Consider the following 21,473-nt stretch of genomic DNA (forward strand, 5'->3'; position numbering starts at 1 on the left):
CTTCTCCAAATTCACCTGAAATTTACTGTAATGTCTTTTGGGAGTATAGGATGAATTTATGTGTTGTAAATCCCACAGGTGCTAACATCCATTATAGATCAACTAACATGGCCATTATAAAGCTGTTTAAAACACCAAATTTAATAACTGCACATATTTAAGAATCGGTATATCACATTTATTATAGATATATAGATATATTATATATAGATATATAGATATAGATATATATTGTAATTTTATTGAATGTATTTTATTTAATTGTGCACACATTAAATTCAATTTAAATCATCCATGAAAACACACATTTTATATTTACTGGTTCATTTGAAAATAGACATTTCACTCTGTACAGATATATTTTTCCACCATGTTCTCACTCATATCTAATCCACCCTTTTGTGGTCGCTTTCTTTATGCTTAAGGTACCCCTTAAGTATATAAATTTAAATTTATATATATAAATTTATACTTTCATTGGCGCACCTAACCCCACCCCTACCCTAAACCTAACCATTACTGAACAATATAAAACACGTAACATACAGTAAGTGCAGTCACTGTTATTTATTTCAAGCAGTGTAAAAGCATTTTAAGTCTTCTGAAGCCGTACTGTCTTTAAGTGAAGAAGAGAGTAAAACATGAAGTTCTAATTGCTGAAAATGATCCCGCTCTGTTAACGCACTCACATCTCATTCAAAAAAATACTCCCGAACATTAACATGATGCAGTAGTCACGTGACACACAACAGCCAATAGCATGTCACCCAGCTAACAATTTTTGGTTCCCAGAACATTCAGACAATGTTAGTTTGGGGTTCCCAGAACGTTCCCAGAATGTTCCAAAGAGTGTTCCCTGTTGGTTAGCAAGGAAAAAATTCTTAACAGAAATAGAACCTCTTTACTCTTTACCTCTTTACAATACCACTGCTGTACGTGAGTGATCATCCAGCACTCCCACATCCGGTAGAGTAAACTACATGGAAGATGGACAGATCTTGTAGATTTAGGATGTAGGCTACCTCAGTAATCAGGAGGCTACTAAAGCATGTCTTATTTTAAACTATATTTTAATCATGAAAGATAATCAGAGCACATTTAGCCATTAGAAGCATTAAATGTATTTGAATTATCCATTTACCTACCATGTATCATGTACCATATAATAACCCCGATTTTACACTTCTTAAGCACCAAATAACAATGACTTCAACCAAATATTGGATTTAAAAAATGTGATTGATAACATTTATATGTGGTTTTATTAACAAAGTTCGGGAGGAGCACGATCAGATAATCATCAGATAATCATCCAATTTGGCACAGGTGCCTCTCGTTTAGCTAATCATTTTAACTAGCACACAAGCGTATCCAGTCTTCCTACCTCCTGTCCCACGACAGTTTTTCGGCATCCCTCCTCCACCCCAACTCCTCACTTCTAATCTATTTATCCCAAATTAGGGATGGGGGAGTTATTTGTGCTCGGGCTATGCTCCGGGCCCGGACCCCTCCCCCAGGACAGCACGCCAAAATATACCTACTATTTGCCTTCAGATTAGATGTAAGGGTGAACTCGTGAACTTCTCTCTTTCGGTCAGTAAAAAAAACATGGTTACACTGATGATAAAATTCCCAGTATCTTTCGCATCGGCATATTGACGACATGGGTTTCCTATTTACAGCAATGGAAGAACCTGCAGGTTGAAAAATGACCAAGCTTCAATATGTGATGAGTTGGGAGTTGATATTTTAGACACAGAGTTTCAATGTTTGTTGATCAAGTTCACAGAGACTAAGACTGCAGAAAACACATCCATTTTGCTTTAATTATTTTACAGAAGCACAATGTTTCATTGTTATTTTGAGTGCACTCAAATAAACGTAGAGTCTTTGCAGATACAAAAGATTTTACTTTTATCTGTATAACCAAAAAGGAGGGAGTATTTTAAGAGCAAGTGATCACAATATATATATATATATGTCTGTCAGTCGATTAAAACTTTTAATCTAATTAGTACATGATGTGTCGATTGATCAAAGTTTGGCTGTGAAAATACCCCCAGAAGATTATTTAAAGCTATTTTTTGTGTTAAATGAGTATTAAGAAAACATTACAAATAAAGAAATGTTTTATTTGTTCCAACATAAAATGTATTAACCATAAACGTTTAGGCTACAATGGCCTAACATAAATGAAACATCTATTGTTTTTCCGTTCATGCAATGAAAGTCAATGGTAACCAAAACAGATTTGTTACCAACCATCTTCAAAATACGTTTTAGCTAGAGTAAATGGTGACATAAATTTGTATGAGTTTTTCCCCTTTATTATTATTATTATTATTGTTATTATTTAAATGAGGTAATACAATAACACTCAAAAAAGAGTGTTCAGCTCTCATAATATATATATATATATATATATATATATATATATATATATATATATATACATTGTCCATGTAAAAAAAGAAAGATATTTTTAAAATGTATTATATTTGTTCCACATCTTTGGTTGTTATTGTTATGTTATTTTGTTTTTTCTTGTAGGTTGAATGACTGCAGCTTAACAGATAGATGTTGTTCAGCTCTGGTTACAGTTCTTGGATCAGACACCAGTCTGAAAGTGCTGAACATGAACAATAATAATCTGCAGGATTCAGGTGTGAAGCTGCTCTGCACTGGACTGAAGAACATAATATGTAAATTGGAGATACTAAGGTAAGTTGTGTGACAACACACAATAATTGAGCTCAACTAAAACTGAATGTGTGAACTAATTTTATTTTACTGATAAGATTGAACTATCATTATCAGTAACTGTAGATTATACCTTGTTGCTTCACCAATTTTTTTTTTTTGGAAAGTCACATTTCAGGCAGTGTTGAAAATCGCAATTTTTCAAAATTGAACAATCACTAGCAATAAGAAAAACTACTTAATGGGACAGCTGGGTGCTGAGATCTTGGCAGCACTATACACTAGGATAATTGTAGAAAACAAGTCAATTAGATCATGGATAATTAATGTCACTGTGCCAATTTGGAAGGGAAAGCGTGATGTGAGTAAATGTATCAACTACCCATTCTTCTCCTGTGCCATATGTTAAAATCTATCAAAGTGTTCTTGATGGACGTATTCTAATCATTACCAGTACCACCCCAAATCAGTGCAGTTTCACTAAAGAATGTGGACTGGTTGATGCTCTCCATGTTGCCTGTCTACTTGTGGAGAAAAATACAGAGAGAAAAACAAGAAAGTCCATCTGGCGTTTCATTGGGTCCCCATGAATTGATCTGGATGGCCTTTGATCACACCAGGTCCTTTATGTCTATGTCCGATGGACCAGTCTACTTTATCAGGAATAGTATCAGTATAGTCCACTGCTCTGTGGGAATCTCGCCAGCTTTCCGCATTAGTGTTGGATTTCACCAAGGATCATGCCTTTTGTCCTTTTTATTCATCCTATGTATGGATACGGCAATGCCAGACATCCAGTCAACACATCTTTGGATGCTCCTGTATGCTAATGATGTTCTACTCGCAAATTAAAAGCATCAGACCCTCAATGACCAAATACAACAGTGGAAAGATCGGCTGAATAAAAAGGGACTATGGATCAATCTTACAAAGACAGAGTAAATAGATTGTGGCCTACAAACTGTATGTACCTTCATAGTAGACTAATAGATAGAAAGACAAGACCTGAAAAAAGTGAAGTGATTTTGTCACCTGGTTAAATTGGCAGCAAGTTTGTGGAATGTTGGCCTACATCCAACACCAGTAGGACCTTCCACACTTTGGAGATGTATATGCTCCAGTGGTCGAGAGGGCTGACCTGACTGGACCAGGGTCGAAATGAGGACATGAGGAAAGCACTGGGAAAAGATGAGGCGATGTGCAGTTGGTACAGCCATGTCATCCACAGTGGAAAAAAATCAGTTGCCGGATGAGCATTGCATCTTAGCCCTAATGGACGGTGTTCACAGGGTGGACCCAAAAAAAAGATGGATGGACCGGATACAATAAGACATGAAACAAGCCATTGCTGCTCCTGAGAATGCCCTGGCCCGGAATAATTGGAAAGCGATGTACTGAAATGCAGACACAGTACCAGTCCAGGATTAATGGTAGGAGGTAGATTGGTGTTATCACGGAAAAATGCTTGCAAACTAGACCTTCAAACTGCAGTATTGCAGAGAAGTATGTTTAAGTGTTTAAAATGTTGGCTTTAAAATAGCTGGAAAATGAAACACATTTTGAGCACATTAATTTATTCAATGTTGTCTGATGGTTTTTCTGTTTTTGCTTCAGTCAGCACTTCTACTTCTGCAGCTGTAATGGTTCAGTTGTGTATTTTCAGTATTGTCTTTTTTCAGTCTAAGTATGTGTGATCTAACAGAGGAAAGCTGTTCAGCTCTTGCTTCAGTTCTCAGTTCAGACTCCAGCAGTCTGAAGGATCTTGACCTGAGCAATAATAATCTGCAAGATTCAGGAGTGAAGTTGCTCTCTGATGGACTAAAAAAATGTAAACTGGAGAAACTCAGGTGAGATGATGTCTGACAAAATAAAGGTCTCTGGGCTTTCTGTTCACCTCCATTATCAGTCAGTAGTTTTTGTTGAGAAAAAATAATAATTGGTGAAGAACATGATGCCAGACAAAAACTCTTAAAAAAAATTGCATGTTATATCCTGTAAAATCCAGTTATACGCCAAATAAATTGAAGTAAGAATGCCCTGTATTAGTTTATAACTGGATGTCCACCATCAGGCCAAACCATTTTTATTGCTTAACTATTCCATATGGTATGATATGATTTGATATGCATTATACACATATATATATATATAATAAATATTATTATTTTAATAAGTACATAATATTGTGTTGTATTTTATACTTATTACCAGTTTAGTACAAGGTTTTTTGTTGTGCCTGTGTGGCCTCTTGTATGAAGCTAGCTGAACATACTCAGAGTATCAAAGTAGGTTTAGAGTTGATAAAAACAAACAAATGCAACCTGGTTAAGATGAGGTTCGGTGGGCTCACAAAGCTTGATATAAACATTCTCTGTCAACTCTGATTTTGAACCAGTCTTTGTAATTACCCCTGGAGCAAATGCCCTTGAAAGTGTGATGTGTGCAGTAAACTGCTAATCACATTGTACATGTGACTCTTCTCTCAAGAGTCAGCGCAATTCACTTTTCTGCAGAAAATTAAGAGATTTTGTTTTAAAAAAATAAATGAGCTGAATGTAATTATTTATATAGTTTTTACTTATAAGTTATTATTATTTTTAATAATGAAAACATATGAAAACATATATATATATCTGTGTGTGTGTGTCTGTATATATATATATATATATATATATATATATATATATATATATACTATTTCTGTTTTCCTTTTTTAGAGTTCAATATTGTAAAGGTAATTTCTTGAGCAACAGTTTAATCAGCTAAATGTTTTATTTTAATTCCTGCTCTAGACTCTCAGACTGCAGTATCACTGAAGAAGGTTATAAAGCTCTGGCTTCAGCTCTGAGATCAAACCCTTCACACCTGGTAGAGCTTGATCTCACAGGAAATGATCCTGGACAATCAGGAGTGAAGGAGCTCAGTGATTTACTACAGGATCCAAACTGTCAGCTGAAGAAACTGACGTAAGATGTGATTAAATAACACAAATTAATTACATGCAGGCGGATTGTTTTTAGAAATATTTCAGTAATATAAAATGTTACATACATTTAAATTCAAGACAAACAAAAGAAATTAGATAAAACAACAACAACAACAACACCAGATTAAGTTAAGAACTGAATCAATATCACTTCATACTCTCTTCTGCAGGTTTCTGGGTCCTGCTGCAGATGAAGCATTTCAGTATGTGACTGAAATTGTGGGTAAAAACCCTTTACTCCTAAGAGAGCTGAATCTGAGTGGACGTAAACTAGGAGAAACACGAGTGAATCAGATCGCTGCACTACTGCAAGATAAACACTGCAAACTCAACACACTGATGTGAGTATAATGCCTTTTTAATATACTGTAATATTTTAAATTATTTATTCAGTAAAAGGCTGTTATTTAGAAAAGTTTTGAAAATAAACTGAATAATTTTTCCTCTATTTTAAATTTTCCTTAGACTGAGTAATGACAATATCACAGAAGAAGGTTGTGCTGCTCTGACTTTAGCATTTGATTCAAACCATTCAAACCTGATAGAGCTGGATCTGAGTGGAAATACACTAGGAAAATCAGGAATGATGAAGATATGTTGTCTGTTGAAAAATACAAAAAGCAGACTGATGAAACTGAAGTATGTATTTTAATTTATCTATACTTATACATGTGAAAATACATGTATTAAAGTATGATTAATAAGATTAACTGTCTCAAAAAAATATGAAGACTTAAAACTGTTTTGTTAAGCTGGTTGAAAGTTTCTTCACATTCTGACAGATTTATACTAAATGGTCTAAATGTTTTTATATCAGCACTGTCAAAATAAATGTGTTAACGCAGGTGATTTATTTTTCCAGTGCGCTCGGTGCGTTCTGTAGTCTGTATCATTTAATATCAAAGCTCCTTGATATGAATCTATGAACATGCATGTTAGATGCGTGTCAGTAGCCTATTACATACTGAAGAGTTCATTTGCAAAAAACAGAAAGCCCCATTTTTATTTATTTTCAGAAATCATGTATATTATTGTGCATCCCAAGTAATATGCATCAAACTGCAGTTGGGTTGTTTTGATTAATAACTTTAACAAATGTTACCTGTACTTACAAAATAAAATTTCATTGAATGTATGTTTTTTATATATTAAAAGTTTGTTTTATAGCAAAAGCAGATAACTCACGTTTCATGTTTCAGAGTTAAAAAAAAAAAAACGCTTGTTTAATCTTTGTAATCTCATCACCTGACAGTGTAGATGCCTGACAAACGTTTTTTAATGGGAGAAATGTTCCATCTGGTTGCCAAAGGGATGGAGGAGCTCCTGAGCGGGCAGGGCACACCCTGTGCCTGATAAGCCAGGGTAATGGCATCCACAATATAGTGGGCCATCCTCCGTTTATAGACAGCTTTGCCCTTCTGCCGTTCTCCATAACAGACAAAGAGCTGGTCTGAGGCCCTAAAGCTTTGTGTCTGGTCAATGTAGCATCTCAATGCCTGGACAGGACAGAGCAAAGATAGAGCTGGGACTGTCTCCTCCGGGAGTAGAGATTTCAGGCTCAGCACCTGATTCCTGAAGGGAACAGTGGAAACCTTGGGTGTCGAGGAGAGTTTGCTCTTTTCCTAGTTGACCCAAAGACCCGACAGGCTGAGGTGCCAAAGCACCAGGTCCACACACAACTGATCCCAAGACTGTGCTAGTATAAGCCAATTATCAAGATTGCTAACCCCAGATAGGGTCTGATTGACACATGAAAACACGTGTCCTCCAGGTAGATTGCTGCAAACCAATGTTGGGAACGGACACACCCGAAAATGCTTTTCTGCATCAACATCTTTAATGGTTAACTGGTGAAAGGCCTGGTTCAAGACACGCAGGTCAAAGATTGGTCGTAACCCAAAAGATTGGTCGACACCGCTCTTTCATTGAGAAGACAAAACACGTTGAGGGTTCAGATCACGCCATATGTATTATATATATATTTTTAGCGTGGCATTTATCGGTTTTTGCAAATAAACTCTTCAAATGCTGTCACAGTAAATTAATATATAAATGAGAAGTTTTATGGTTTTGATTTTTTTTTCTTTTTTGAGGAGGGGGGCATTTTAATATGAATTTAATCATTACATGTCTCATTTATATTCATGTAGACCATGTACTTGTTTGATAAATAATATTAAAATAAATAGTAACTAATTTTCTAGACTCTCAGACTGCAGTATAACAGAAGAAGGTTATAAAGCTCTGGCTTCAGCTCTGAGATCAAACCCTTCACACCTGATAGAGCTGGATCTCACAGGAAATGATCCTGGACAATCAGGAGTGAAGGAGCTCAGTGATTTTCTACAGGAACCAAACTGTCAACTCAAGACACTGAGGTAAGTCATGATGAAATCAAATTACAATTTTATTGCAATATAATATTCTTAGTAATGCATTAAGCTGCACAATTTGATGCATCAAAAATATCAATATCAAATTGAATAGATCAGATGATGTGGTAGCTGTTGTATTGATGATGAATGTCAACACAGTTTAGTTGTGGTTAATAGACATTCTGGAACAGTATCATAGGCAGAGTTTAGGGGAGGGGTGGCTGCGCTCTCCATTAAGATGTGGACGTTTCATCAAAGTGAAAGTGAGAGAAAGTGAGAGAGAAAGAGAAGTGACGTGACATACAGCCAAGTATGGTGACCCTTACTCAGAATTTGTGCTCTGCATTTAACCCATTCAAAGTGCACACACACAGCAGTGAACACACACACACCGTGATCACACACCCAGAGCAGGAAAATGGATTTGAAGCAGTAATGCTTGCAGCATTCAAATTGAAATATTTTTATCTTGATGCAGAGCAGACCACATAGCTTCCATTATGAGCATGCTTGCAATGCATCTACATTTGAAATAATTAACTTGTGAGAGCAGAAGACGTGATATGTGAACAGCCCCTTGTCGCAATAGGCTATGAGAGGATTCTATTTTCATTATTTTACAGCTTTAGCAAGTTAACTGAATAATGGAAATCCTGTGTATCTTTTTAATAAACCTACAAATAAAAATGTGGTGGACTGAGTCACTGCTGGCTGACTTGGATTGGCAATTTTCACAGGAAGTGTTGGCCTCAAGTATGGCGTGTGACACAGTTTTCAGTTGTGAGAAAAATGGCACCAGTCCTTTACTAAGCATGTACGCAAGCCTTAAGAATCACTCTCAGCTTATGACAGCTGAAAAGGATCGAATGAAATGTGTGATCGCATCGCAGATCACTCTTGAGAAACTTAAAGATCAGCTGTTTCTTGAACTTCCTTCAACTTTGCTGGACTTTCAGTGTTTTTACGTGAAAGGATGAAGCTGATTGGTTGATTCATGTCACATGACCCATATTGCACCTGCGGCATTCTGAAAAGTTGAAATGTTTTTATCTTGATGTAGCACGGACTGCATTGCTTATATTATGAGCATGGCTTCCATTCATTTAAATTCTCATTTATCTTGCCTTCTGCAGGTTTTTGTGTCCTGAAGCAGATGAAGCCTGTCGATTTGTGACTGGAATTGTGGGTAAAAACCTGTTACTTTTGAGTGAGCTGAATCTGAGTGGACATCATCTAGGAGACACACGAGTGAGTCAGATATCTGCTCTACTGCAGGATAAACACTGTCAACTCAGTACACTGATGTGAGTATTATAAATGTATTTAGAATGTTACATTGCATAATTATGTTAATGTATATAATAATAATATTTTCTCAGTTGTTTCCATAGTGAAAGTAAATATACTTAATTGTATTTAAAAATATTTATTTAATATTTTCACATTTATTTAAATTTTTCATCTTTCAAGTACATTTACATTACATTACATTTAATCATTTAGCAGACGCTTGTATCCAAAGCGACTTACAAATGAGAACAATAGAAGCAGTCAGGACAACAAGAGAACAACAACAGTATACAAGTGCCATGACAAGTCTCAGTTAGTCTAGAACGCATAGGTAGGTGTTTTTTTTTTTTTTTTTTTTTTATAAAATTAAAAGACAAGAAAATGAAAAGTGCTAGTGTTAGTTGGTTAAGTGCAGGCGAAAAAGATGAGTCTTTAGCTGTTTCTTGAAAATGAGTAAAGACTCAGCTGTACGAATTGAGATTGGTACACTGTACACTGAAAAAGTACACTGAAAATTATTTGACATGACTATACTAACAGAAAATAAACTTTAAATTGTATATATATATTAGTGGTGGTCATAGATAATTTTTTTTTAATCTAGATTTATCTCACTGTTATCTTGGAATTAATCTAGATTAAAATAGCTCATTTGAATTCTGCCAAAGGCATTCAGAATATGTGTGCTACCTAAATAAAATAATGACTAAAAGTAATGTTAAGTCTTTGAGAACGGATTTCTCAAGCCAGGTGGTGCATTAGACCAGGGGCTCATCTCCTGTTTCCAAAATGCACCACAAACTGCTTGAGAAAGCTGTAAACGAATTCCACATTGCACAAGGTGCAAACAACCTTACGCCTGTTTCACACATAATCCATCTGCAGTGCATATGCGTTGTGTATTTTTTTACGCTCCCATGTTAACGGATTCCAGCGTTCACGCGGTTGCGTTCCATCAGTGCGTTCCAGGAGCAGTGCGTCTGCAGCAGTGCAGTGATCGTTCACGTACCGAGTAGCAGACTGCAAACGTGTCCTGTGTGAAAACACAATGAGTATGAGTCCGTGCTGCTTCAGCACCACATACGTACTGCAGACGGAGTGTGTGTGAAACAGGCATGCTACTTGTCAAGGTTTCCATTGGGAAGATTTAAAAAAATAATAATAATAAATTCCCTGAAGCAAACCCGGTGGCATCTTAGCTGCATCCATGTTAGCATGTCACGTTTGATGTGGTAATTTCACAGTAGGCATACACACAGGTTTAAAGACTCGTTCTTGCCCCCAACAGATTCGGCTAGGTATACATCCGCGCTACAATATCAAGGTGACAGTCATCATAGCTCGCGTAGTATAGACCCAGCTCCCAACCCAATTTTGAGAATAGATTGATTAACGGCGATATTTTTATATATATATAATTATTACTATTTTCCTTACCTTTCTTCATTTTGGGATGGATGACAATATAATATATATATGAATATTTAAGTACACTGGTTAGGTTCTTAACTCCATGTACAACATTTACAAAAAGAAGAATCCAAGGCACTTCATCTGGTCTAAAAAAGTTAAAAAGCCGTCACATTCTGGCCATTTCAATTAACATTAATAATGCCTAAAACTCTACACACAAATGCATTTTGGTCTTCAGAATTCCTCAGATATCAAAGGAATGACAAGTCTAGGTATACAGGTGCATCTCAATAAATTAGAATGTTGTTTAAAAATTCATTTATTAAAGTTCAGACAGGAACCACTTTGGCAAGTTTACTTGAGTTTATTGAACGCAATTTATCTTTGGTGGTATGGTTCCTGATGGGGGTTCTTGCTCCCAGAATAATTGAACATACAAGAGCTTTAAACATTAACCCATGGAACCATCAGCTTAGAAATAAATGACAATTAAGACTCTTAATAATGTCTTTAAAGCAAACAGTGATATTCATGTAGATGTGGCAGTGGGACATCTATCCTGTAGCCTGGTTATGAAAATGAGTGTCTCTCGGCAGTGAGGTCCATACCCGCTAAGACTTGTAAGCCTTAGTGATCTGAAACAAAGAAGACGACAACCAGAAGATGCACGGAAATATGCTCATGCTTATAATGGGGAGTGAGGGAGGGTTGCGAGCTATTGAGCATACTTACCGAGCAGTGGTGCCACGTATATATGTCCCGTGTCTAATACGAGAGTAGTAGTGATTGGAGCGACTTCACAGCTGACTGCTTCAGCTGGTCACCGCCTATGCCTCCGTCCGTGGCCTGACTGAATTAACGCTGTGCTTGATTAATTCAACTCACATTGTGAAACTCATGTGTTAAATAAATTGAACACATACTGTAGTAGTTTAAACCTTTGATTCTTTTAGTTGTGATGATTTTGGCTCACATGTATTACCTCTTACCCTCCATTTGCATCAGATGTGCCCCATAATATGCTGCTAGCCCAGGTTATTCCAGTTATTACAGGGCGGCGATTAAGGGATGGGGTGACAATGATAATTAGGGGGGAGGCAGCCGACTTGTCACACTGATCGTAGTAATTTTGTTTTTATGGCTGGTCACAGATCTGAGGTCGGTCCTCTTAGTACTGGTGTCCCTCTGGGTTCATTACTTGGTCCCTTGCTTTTCAGCATTTATATTTCCTCTTGGACAGTTGTTAAGATCTCTTGAACTGAACTACCATTTTTACGCTGATGATACGCAGATTTACATCCACTCTAATCTGGGCCAAAAGAGTGAATATTTCCCATCTCTTACACTCTCTATCTGAGATTAAGTTGTGGATGGCTGAAAATTTCTTCTATTTGAATAGTTCCAAAACAGAATTCATGCTTCTTGGCTCTCCCCATAAACTAAGTGTCTTTAGCTTTGTCTGTAGATGGTGTTGCTCTGGATTTACAAATTAAATAAAAAAACATGGGCGTTATTTTTTTATCCTAGCTTGTCATTTGAGCCTTTCATTCTGAACACTGTTAAGACCTCATACATTCATCTCAGAAATATTGCACAACTACGACCTGTGCTGTCTTTCTCTATTGCTGAAATGTTAGTTCATTTGTTCGTATTTTCTTATCTAGACTACTGTAATGTCCTTCTTATTTGAGTCTCAAAATCATGTATTAAGAAACTTCAACATTTACTAAATTCAGCAGCCAGAATTCTTTCAGGAGCCAGGTTTGTTGATCATTTAACTTCTGTTTTGGGATTGTTGCACTGGCTACTGGTAAGATTTCATATTGGTTTTAAAGTTCTCATGTTAACATTCACGTCACTGCATGGTCTGGCTCCTCAGTACTAGGCTGAGCTTTTAATTCCTTATACACTTAGTTGCAATTTGTGTTTTTCTCAGATAGGTCTTTTAGTCATTCCTAAAATACGGCTGCGTTCTGGGGGATGATCGGGCATTTTCATTTTATGTCTCAAGATTGTGGAATTATCTCCCGGCTGACATCAGGGAAGCAAACTAGTTAGGGATTATTTAAGCTATTATTATTATTTATGCTTTCTCGGGTTTGACAAACCTCCCATTCTGAAACCGAAAACCTAGACTTTCCCTCATTTCAAGGTTAACATACTCAGAGTTTTTACTTAACCTCCTTTCTGAAATGGGCCCATGGTCTTTATTTTGTGTTTGGTTTTTGTTTGGGCGCGACTGTGAGGGGCTGTTATGCTGTATTGTGTTTATTTTATTATTAAAGTTTGATTTAAATGTCCGCCAGTTCCCGCCTCCTTCTTCCCGTGATTGTGAAGTTTTTATAACATTACACTCTTTCAACTTTATATTTTTCTCTTGCTTTTAACTGATTGTTATTCAGTATTTTTGTGTATTATTCTGGATTGTTGTGTTTGCCTGTGTTGTTAAGCCTTTTGAGAAAAGGTACTCTTTTAAAGGTGGTATACTAAATAAAATGTATTATTATTATTAGTAATATTATTTATTCAGAAACACAAGTGTCTTAATTGAATTTGTAATATTCAGTTTGTTTGAAGATATGTTTATAATGTGTGTTAAATATGTTATGCAATTCCTGCATATAGGATCTAGGGGCACTGGATGAAAAAGTAATTCAAGTTGGGATGTGAATTTGTGTTAGTTAGTGAGTTAGGGATGTGAGTTAGTACCACTTTGAATTTGGTGGGATTATAGACTAGATGAGCTGTCTCTACTGTCATGAAATCATTGTAAACTCGCGACACAGGAGCTACTCTGTCTTTCAAAAAAAAAAAAATTCCAAGCAAGTCGTGTGAACGATACTGCAGAACTTGTGCTCTGCATTTAACCCATCCAAAGTGCACACACACAGAGCAGTGAACACACTCTGTGAACACACACCCGGAGCAGTGGGAAGCCATCAAATTCAATGTACTGATGCTTGTCTACAAGACCACTGGTGCAGCACCAATATACCTAAACTCACTAGTTGAAACTTATGCGCCCTCCAGAAAGACCTTTTCCTGGACTGTACCGAGCTGGTGGAATGACCTCCCGATTTCAATTCGAAGTCTTTAATCATTGTCAAAAAACATCTAAAGACTCTTTTTTTTGCCAGCACTTGACCAACTAATACTACTGTAGCACTTATCTTTTCTTGTCTATTCTATTCTTGAAAAAAAAAAAACCCTAGCTCTGTGTTCTGTGCTAGACTAACTAACACTTGTCATGGCACTTGTATACTGTTGTTGTTCTTCCGTTGGTCTTATTGCTTCTATTGTTCTCATTTGTAAGTCGCTTTGGATAAAAGCGTCTGCTAAATTATTAAATGTAAATGCTAGCAATGACGATTCACTCTGACCTGTGATGTGCAGTGTTAACACGTTTTAGTATCGGTACAGCTTGCTCATGTTGTTCCGAGAGTGTTGTTCATCCTTAGAACACAACTGAGGATATTTTAAAAGAGTCATGCTCTTAGCATAAGACACAGGTTGTGGTCCTCTCAGGGACCAGAGAAGAAGCTCTTGAGAACATGTTGGAGACTGAAGCGGAATTTTAAACTTCAAATATAGTTGTTATAGTGTTGTTGCTGGAGGAACTTTTACTGGTTACATGATGTTTGACCTACATTTCTGGTCTTTCAAAATCTCAAAATTGCTCAGACTTTTAATGGATAGACTGAGACTCTTTTATTTCCTTAAAATAAATCTTTGTGTTCAGAGGATGAATGGGAGACTTACAGTAGGGTATTGGAACAACATGAGGGTGAGTGAAAAAATGACAATTCTTTATTTTTTTTAACTGCATCCAAGGACCATTAAAGGATTAGTTCACCCAAAAATGAAAATTTTGTCATAAATTACTCACCCTCATGCCATTCCAAACCCATAAGACTTTTATTTATCTTCGGAAAACAAATTATGATATTTTTGATGGAATCTGAGAGCTCTCCATGTGACATCAGGAGTTTAACCATCATTTTACAAAGCTACGAGAATACTTTTTGTGCTTAAAGAAAACAATAATAACAGAATACCCCAGAATGTAATCAATGTAATGAACGCACATGCTAACACTCACTTTGCCGATGTCCTTGCTAAGTTTCTCTGAGTTGATTGAGGTGATAACATTGCTGTCTATGGAGGGTCAGAGAGTTCTCAGATTCCATCAAAAATATCTTAATTTCTTTTCTGAAGATAAACGAAGGTCTAACGAGTTTGGAATGTCATGAGGGTGAGTTATTAAAGACAGAATTAAATTTTTTCCTTTAAAGGGAAATGTTGAGTCATGCTTTTTCAGTCAAAAGGGGACACTAATGTTTCTACAGTATATACATAGCAAGCCTTTTCTATACCAACAGTGTGAATAAAGTTAAATATTTAGTTTAAGAGAACTGTACCCAAGTTACATTATTTATATTATATCATTGTATGTTCTGACATTTGTCACTGCTCACAATTAGAATTAGGAGTCTAACTAGCAAATAACTACTTTTAAAGTATTTGAAACAATGTACTGATTGCGTACTTGCTGTTCTGCAGCAATATCATAAGATTTGAATCTGCTGCTACCATAAACAAAAGACAAAAAAGAAAATAAAGAGAAGAAATGTTTCAAGCACACTGAACTAGTATGACTAGTTGAACTACTGTATATGGAAGACTATATATATATATATATATATATATATATATATATATATATATATACACATACATACATACAGGTCCTCCTGCATATTGTGATAAAAGATCATTATTTTCCATAATGTAATGATAAAAATTAAACTTTCATATATTTTAGATTCATTGCACACCAACTGAAATATTTTAGGTCTTTTATTGTTTTAATAATTGATGATTTTGGCATACAGCTCATGAAAACCCAAAATTCCTATCTCAAAAAATTTGCATATTTCAAGCGACCAATAAAAGAAAAGTGTTTTTAATACAAAAAAAGTCAACCTTCAAATAATTATGTTCAGTTATGCACTCAATACTTGGTCGGGAATCCTTTTACAGAAATGACTGCTTCAATGCGGCGTGGCATGGAGGCATCAGCCTGTGGCACTGCTGAGGTGTTATGGAGGCCCAGGATGCTTCGATAGCGGCCTTAAGCTCATCCAGAGTGTTGGGTCTTACGTCTCTCAACTTTCTCTTCACAATATCCCACAGATTCTCTATGGGGTTCAGGTCAGGAGAGTTGGCAGGCCAATTGAGCACAGTAATACCATGGTCATGAAGTGCTCCAAAATCTCCTGATAGCTAGCTGCATTGACCCTGCCCTTGATAAAACACAGTGGACCAACACCAGCAGCTGACATGGCACCCCAGACCATCACTGACTGTGGGTACTTGACACTGGACTTCAGGCATTTTGGCATTTCCTTCTCCCCGGTCTTCCTCCAGACTCTGACACCTTGATTTCCGAATGACATGCAAAATTTGCTTTCATCCGAAAAAAGTACTTTGGACCACTGAGCAACAGTCCAGTGCTGCTTCTCTGTAGCCTAGGTCAGGCGCTTCTGCCGCTGTTTCTAGTTCAAAAGTGGCTTGACCTGGGGAATGCAGCACCTGTAGCCCATTTCCTGCACACGCCTGTGCACGGTGGCTCTGGATGTTTCTACTCCAGACTCAGTCCACTGCTTCCGCAGGTCCCCCAAGGTCTGGAATCGGTCCTTCTCCACAATCTTCCTCAGGGTCCGGTCACCTCTTCTCATTGTGCAGCGTTTTTTGCCACACTTTTTCCTTCCCACAGACTTCCCACTGAGGTGCCTTGATACAGCACTCTGGGAACAGCCTATTCGTTCAGAAATTTCTTTCTGTGTCTTCCCCTCTCGCTTGAGGGTGTCAATGATGGCCTTCTGGACAGCAGTCAGGTCGGCAGTCTTACCCATGATTGCGGTTTTGAGTAATGAACCAGGCTGGGAGTTTTTAAAAGCCTCAGGAATCTTTTGCAGGTGTTTAGAGTTAATTACTTGATTCAGATGATTAGGTTAATAGCTCGTTTAGAGAACCTTTTCATGATATGCTAAATTTTTGGGATAGGAATTTTGGGTTTTCGTGAGCTGTATGCCAAAATCATCAGTATTAAAACAATAAAAGACCTGAAATATTTCAGTTGGTGTGCAATGAATCTAAAATATATGAAAGTTTATTTTTTATCATTACATTATGGAAAATAATGAACTTTTATCACAATATGCTAATTTTTTTAGAAGGACCTGTATATATATATATATATATATATATATATATATATATATATATATATATATTATATACATGTACATATATACTGTATATGCTTATTATGCTTACTCTTTAATAAGATAACCATCACATATCTGAGTCATTGTTCTTTCTCTTTCTGTCTTCAGACTGTGTGGTTGCAAGATTACAGAGAAACAGTTACTCATCCTGACTTCGGCTTTGAAATCGAACCCATCACACCTGAGAGAACTGAACCTTAGTGGTAATAAGCTTAAAGACTCAGGAGCTAAAAACCTCAGTGATCTACTGATGAACCCGCAATGCAAGCTGGAAAAACTGGAGTAAGTAACATTATACTGTACTTCAGTTACAGTGAGATTAAAGGTTACTGCTTAATAACTTGGCTCAAGTCACATCATTTATAACACTGTACCTTCTGTCATTTCTCCAACTAAGGAAGAATTACAATATGCAAATGAGAGCTGCTTTGAGCATTAGTTGTTTAAAAATGTAGTCACTTACTGTTAGAGTTCAGAGAGTAAAAATAGTTATGGTAGTTACGTTTTTTTTTTAATGGCATATTGATCACAATTTGTATAACCACAGTTTTACTACAAATACCATGGTTAAACTATGGTTAGTGTAACAAGACCATGGTTCATTTGAGGTTGCATGGTTTAACAAGTAACCATGGTTTTTTGGTTTTATTTGTAGTAAAACCATGATTAATTTTCGTAATTGCAATCATGACCTGATGACTTCATGAATTTGATCATTAAGCATACACAAATTTGAATTGTTATATAAAGTTATGTTTATTAAAACAAGTTTTGTTATAACAATCTAGGGGTGTCCCCAACTAAGGATTTTCATAGTCGAATCGGAATTTTCGAATCTTGCTGATATTCAACTGATAGTCGAATCATATGTTTGGGGGTGGGGCAAAATACATTGAGTCAAGTCAGACATCGGACAGCCATAATTACTTATTTTAACACACAGGGAAAATGTGTAACAAATGCCTCGCAGATATAAATGTGGTAAATAATGTTTTTTCATGTTTTGATTAAAAGATAGTTTACACTAAACGTCAGCGAAACCCTAACAAGTCACATTTTTTACAATAGTGCTCTCATTATAAAGTTAGCCTATATTAATGTTCAGCATTTCTGTTTTGAGATGCACGCACTGAAGATGACCAGTAGAGTGACGCATTTGATAGCAAGTTTTTAATCTATGGGATTTAAAATTTTAATCTGAAGCTACTTTCTTTTTCAGATTATTATTCATGGCTTTATCATAATAGGCTGCATATTAACTTATTAGGAGAAAACCACAAGTTCTATGTGAAATCAGACATTTGAGCGCTCACATATAGTCAGAATGGCATAATCATAACACCCCGCGAATATTCGACTGTGAGATTGGTAGTCAAACAGGCTCCTCGAATCGAAGCATCGAATCGTCGACTATTTGAGGTCTCCCCTATAACAATCATTTCTGACCTTGATGACAATTCAGATTCTGACCTTTGAATGTAAACTGTTAGAAACCCCGATCTAATGCTTATGTCTAATGTTCATTCAATTCAGTTAACATGATTTCGCTGGTGGTACTGTTTTTCATGGTATATTAAACTTCCACGTGAACTTAACATGAATTTGCATAAGTGTTCCTTTTTTATGTCTTCAGGCTGTGTGGATGCAAAGTTACAGAGAAACAGTGTTTCACCCTGACTTCAGCTCTAAATTCAAACCCTTCACATCTGAGAGAACTGGACCTCAGTGAGAATAAAATAAAAAACACAGGAGTGAAGCATTTATGTGACATACTGAAGGATCCAGACTGTAAACTTGAGAAATTGAGGTAAGTAACATTCACAAACAAGAATCAAAATGCTTAAAATCACTTCCAACAGTTTAAACCAAAACACTTTATACCCATTAACTCATGATGAGTTTGAGATCACATTATACTTGTTTAAAATTCTTAATCTTAATAATTTCTTTGTAAGATGATATGTTTTCCTGTGATTTTCTCTTTCTAGTCTGCATGACTGTGGCATTACAGATCTTCATTCTTTAATTCAGTCTTTGACAAACACAAAAGCACTGCAGTTTCTAAAAGAGCTTGATCTGAGTTACAATATGATTGGAGACTCAAAGCAGCAGCTCATTGATGTGCTACAAGGCTCAAACTGTAAACTGTGAGTAAGCATGACTTTGCTTTTGGAATGGGGATAGGTGTTATTCAAACACTTTACTTTGTTTGCTGAAATTGAGTAGATGATTGCCAGAAAAACACTAAGAGAGATTGCATGCATATGAATGTAAGCAGATAGTGGTAAAATAATGGGTGTTTAACATTTTTGATTAATTTGTATGAATTTGCTAGCTAACCAGTTAACAGTGTTGGGTAATAACTGATTACATGTAATCTGGATTACGTAATGAGATCGCACAAATTGAGTACTTGAAACTGAATTATATTACATTTTAATTGGGGGTGAGGAGTGGAAGCACCTCTGAAGCATTTAGACTAGTGATGAGTAGTTTGGATAAATTTACTGACTCTGTCTTTTGAGTCTCATTCACCAAATGAACAAATCTTTTTTTTTTTTTTTTTTTTTCATCATTTCGTTAATTATAGCAAAATGTAATTAAAATGTTACATGCTACTTCCTTTGTACTTGCGCAAACTAAAAAAAAACAAAAAAAAACTATATATAATATAGTATATATAATATACTATATAATATAATACTATTAGTTCACCCTTCGAGTCTTCGGGTTTGAGTTGTTTCTTCGTCACGTAACAGACCCATAAACTAAACCTATGCTGTCTGAGCCGGAAAGAGAATTGATAGGTTTTTCTTTTGAATCATTATTTTGTCACATGACGTGACAGCATTGAATAGAGAAATAAATTTCCTTACAAATGGGTGCATAGTTATTATTATCATCATCATCATCATCATCATTATAATTATTATTTACTCTTACAGTTAGGTGATGTCTTTTTGGTCTCTAATTTTAGCTTTTTATTTATTTTATTTATTTTGCTGTTCTCTCCATTAGTGCATGCATTTGGATTATAACTAATCATAAATATAAAACAAACACAAATTATAGGGGCATTCACTATAAACAACATTTATTTTAAACGTCAAACACATGATTACAGCAAAAGTGAAACAAGCAGACTGTGTGAAATGTGCTAGGCTTGAAGTGTCTTCTGCACCAATGCAAACATATGCGCGCTGCGCATGTTTACCATGCTCTAAAATTATGGTTTTAACTCTTAAGCGAGGGTCCGCATACAGTTTGCATTACACAAATTAGATCACCAAAAGAGTTTGGGCTTAATTGTATAACGTTTTAAATAAGGAGTGGATCCCTGCACTAAAGTATTGAGCTGCTGCAATATTGAAATGTGCCATTTACATGAACAGTGAAAGTAACAAAAGCTTAATCAATAGATTTAACAGGTATAATTAAGTGTGGAAATAGCTGAAGGAAATATCTGTTTACTAAATGAAGCCAACTAACATGATTGAATACCAAAAATCAAAGCATCAGTATTGGACTCGTTCTGAAAAAAAGTGGTATCAGTGCATCACTAGTAACAAAAGTATTAAGAGTTGGCAGGTAAAGCTTATGGGGTTGATGTGATGAACGAACGACTCAATAAACCCAAATATCGATAGATGAACTAATCAATTCTCTTTCTGGCTCAAACTGCATGTGTTAAACTATATGGGGAAAAACAAGAAGACTCAATAGATAGGTTAAGTTAAGTTAAGTTAAGTAAAGGGCTGTCACGTGATGAACTAACGGCTCCAAAAACCTGAAGTCTCGATAGATGAACTAATCAATACTCTTTCCAGCTCAAACTGCATTGGTTAAGTAAAATGCTGTCATGTGATGAACGAAAATGGGCATCCTATGACCCCATTAAGATGCCTTTAAAAGTTACTTTCTCAAAGCCCTTTACATAAAAGCTTTACGCAAACACAACAATGTAAGACCATACACTGTAAATATAACTTTAGACAAAGAAAAACCCAATAGATAACTAATTAAGTAAAAGCAATCCTGAAGAAGAAAGTAGCTTGGCGCACTTTTTCTCAGCGTCTGTTTCCGTTGTGACTCGTTGATTAGTCACTCTACTGAAAATGTCATGTGTGTTAACCAACATACTCCGTGTTGAATGAGCTTACTCCTGGATCCATTTTGGGAATCAGCATTCCTCAAGTAAGCAAGGTTTGGGTTAATCAACCGAGAGTTCAGGGTATATGTAAGTTAACCTTTCTAGAATGACCCCCTGCAGTGTGATTGATATTATGCACAATAAAAAAAAAAGAAAAAAAGACTTAAAAAAGATTTATGAACTACTCAATTATTGATTGTGAAAGACAGGACAATAATATTAATAACTTGAATACTTTGGATGTGTAATCTAGTTGTTGTTTTCATGTT

The 21,473-nt window shown here is 36.0% G+C and overlaps 2 protein-coding genes across 2 annotated transcripts in view; both read left to right on the forward strand.

Annotated features, from left to right (window-relative positions):
• Positions 1 to 21,473, forward strand: part of LOC132159554 (uncharacterized) — a 1,375,546-nt gene that overhangs the window by 608,089 nt on the left and 745,984 nt on the right. The gene's annotated exons all lie outside the window — the stretch shown is intronic.
• LOC132159263 (NACHT, LRR and PYD domains-containing protein 12-like) overlaps positions 1 to 21,473 on the forward strand; it is a 32,070-nt gene that overhangs the window by 8,378 nt on the left and 2,219 nt on the right. The window contains exons 6-15 of the mRNA XM_059568798.1: positions 2,551 to 2,721; positions 4,380 to 4,547; positions 5,493 to 5,666; positions 5,857 to 6,027; positions 6,152 to 6,325; positions 7,891 to 8,064; positions 9,195 to 9,365; positions 17,163 to 17,336; positions 18,688 to 18,861; positions 19,043 to 19,201. Of these exons, the coding sequence (XP_059424781.1) occupies positions 2,551 to 2,721; positions 4,380 to 4,547; positions 5,493 to 5,666; positions 5,857 to 6,027; positions 6,152 to 6,325; positions 7,891 to 8,064; positions 9,195 to 9,365; positions 17,163 to 17,336; positions 18,688 to 18,861; positions 19,043 to 19,201 (1,710 nt within the window). The remainder of the gene's footprint in view (positions 1 to 2,550; positions 2,722 to 4,379; positions 4,548 to 5,492; positions 5,667 to 5,856; positions 6,028 to 6,151; positions 6,326 to 7,890; positions 8,065 to 9,194; positions 9,366 to 17,162; positions 17,337 to 18,687; positions 18,862 to 19,042; positions 19,202 to 21,473) is intronic.

This window comes from Carassius carassius, chromosome 16, assembly GCF_963082965.1.
Source record: "Carassius carassius chromosome 16, fCarCar2.1, whole genome shotgun sequence".
Classification (NCBI taxonomy): Eukaryota; Metazoa; Chordata; class Actinopteri; order Cypriniformes; family Cyprinidae; genus Carassius; species Carassius carassius.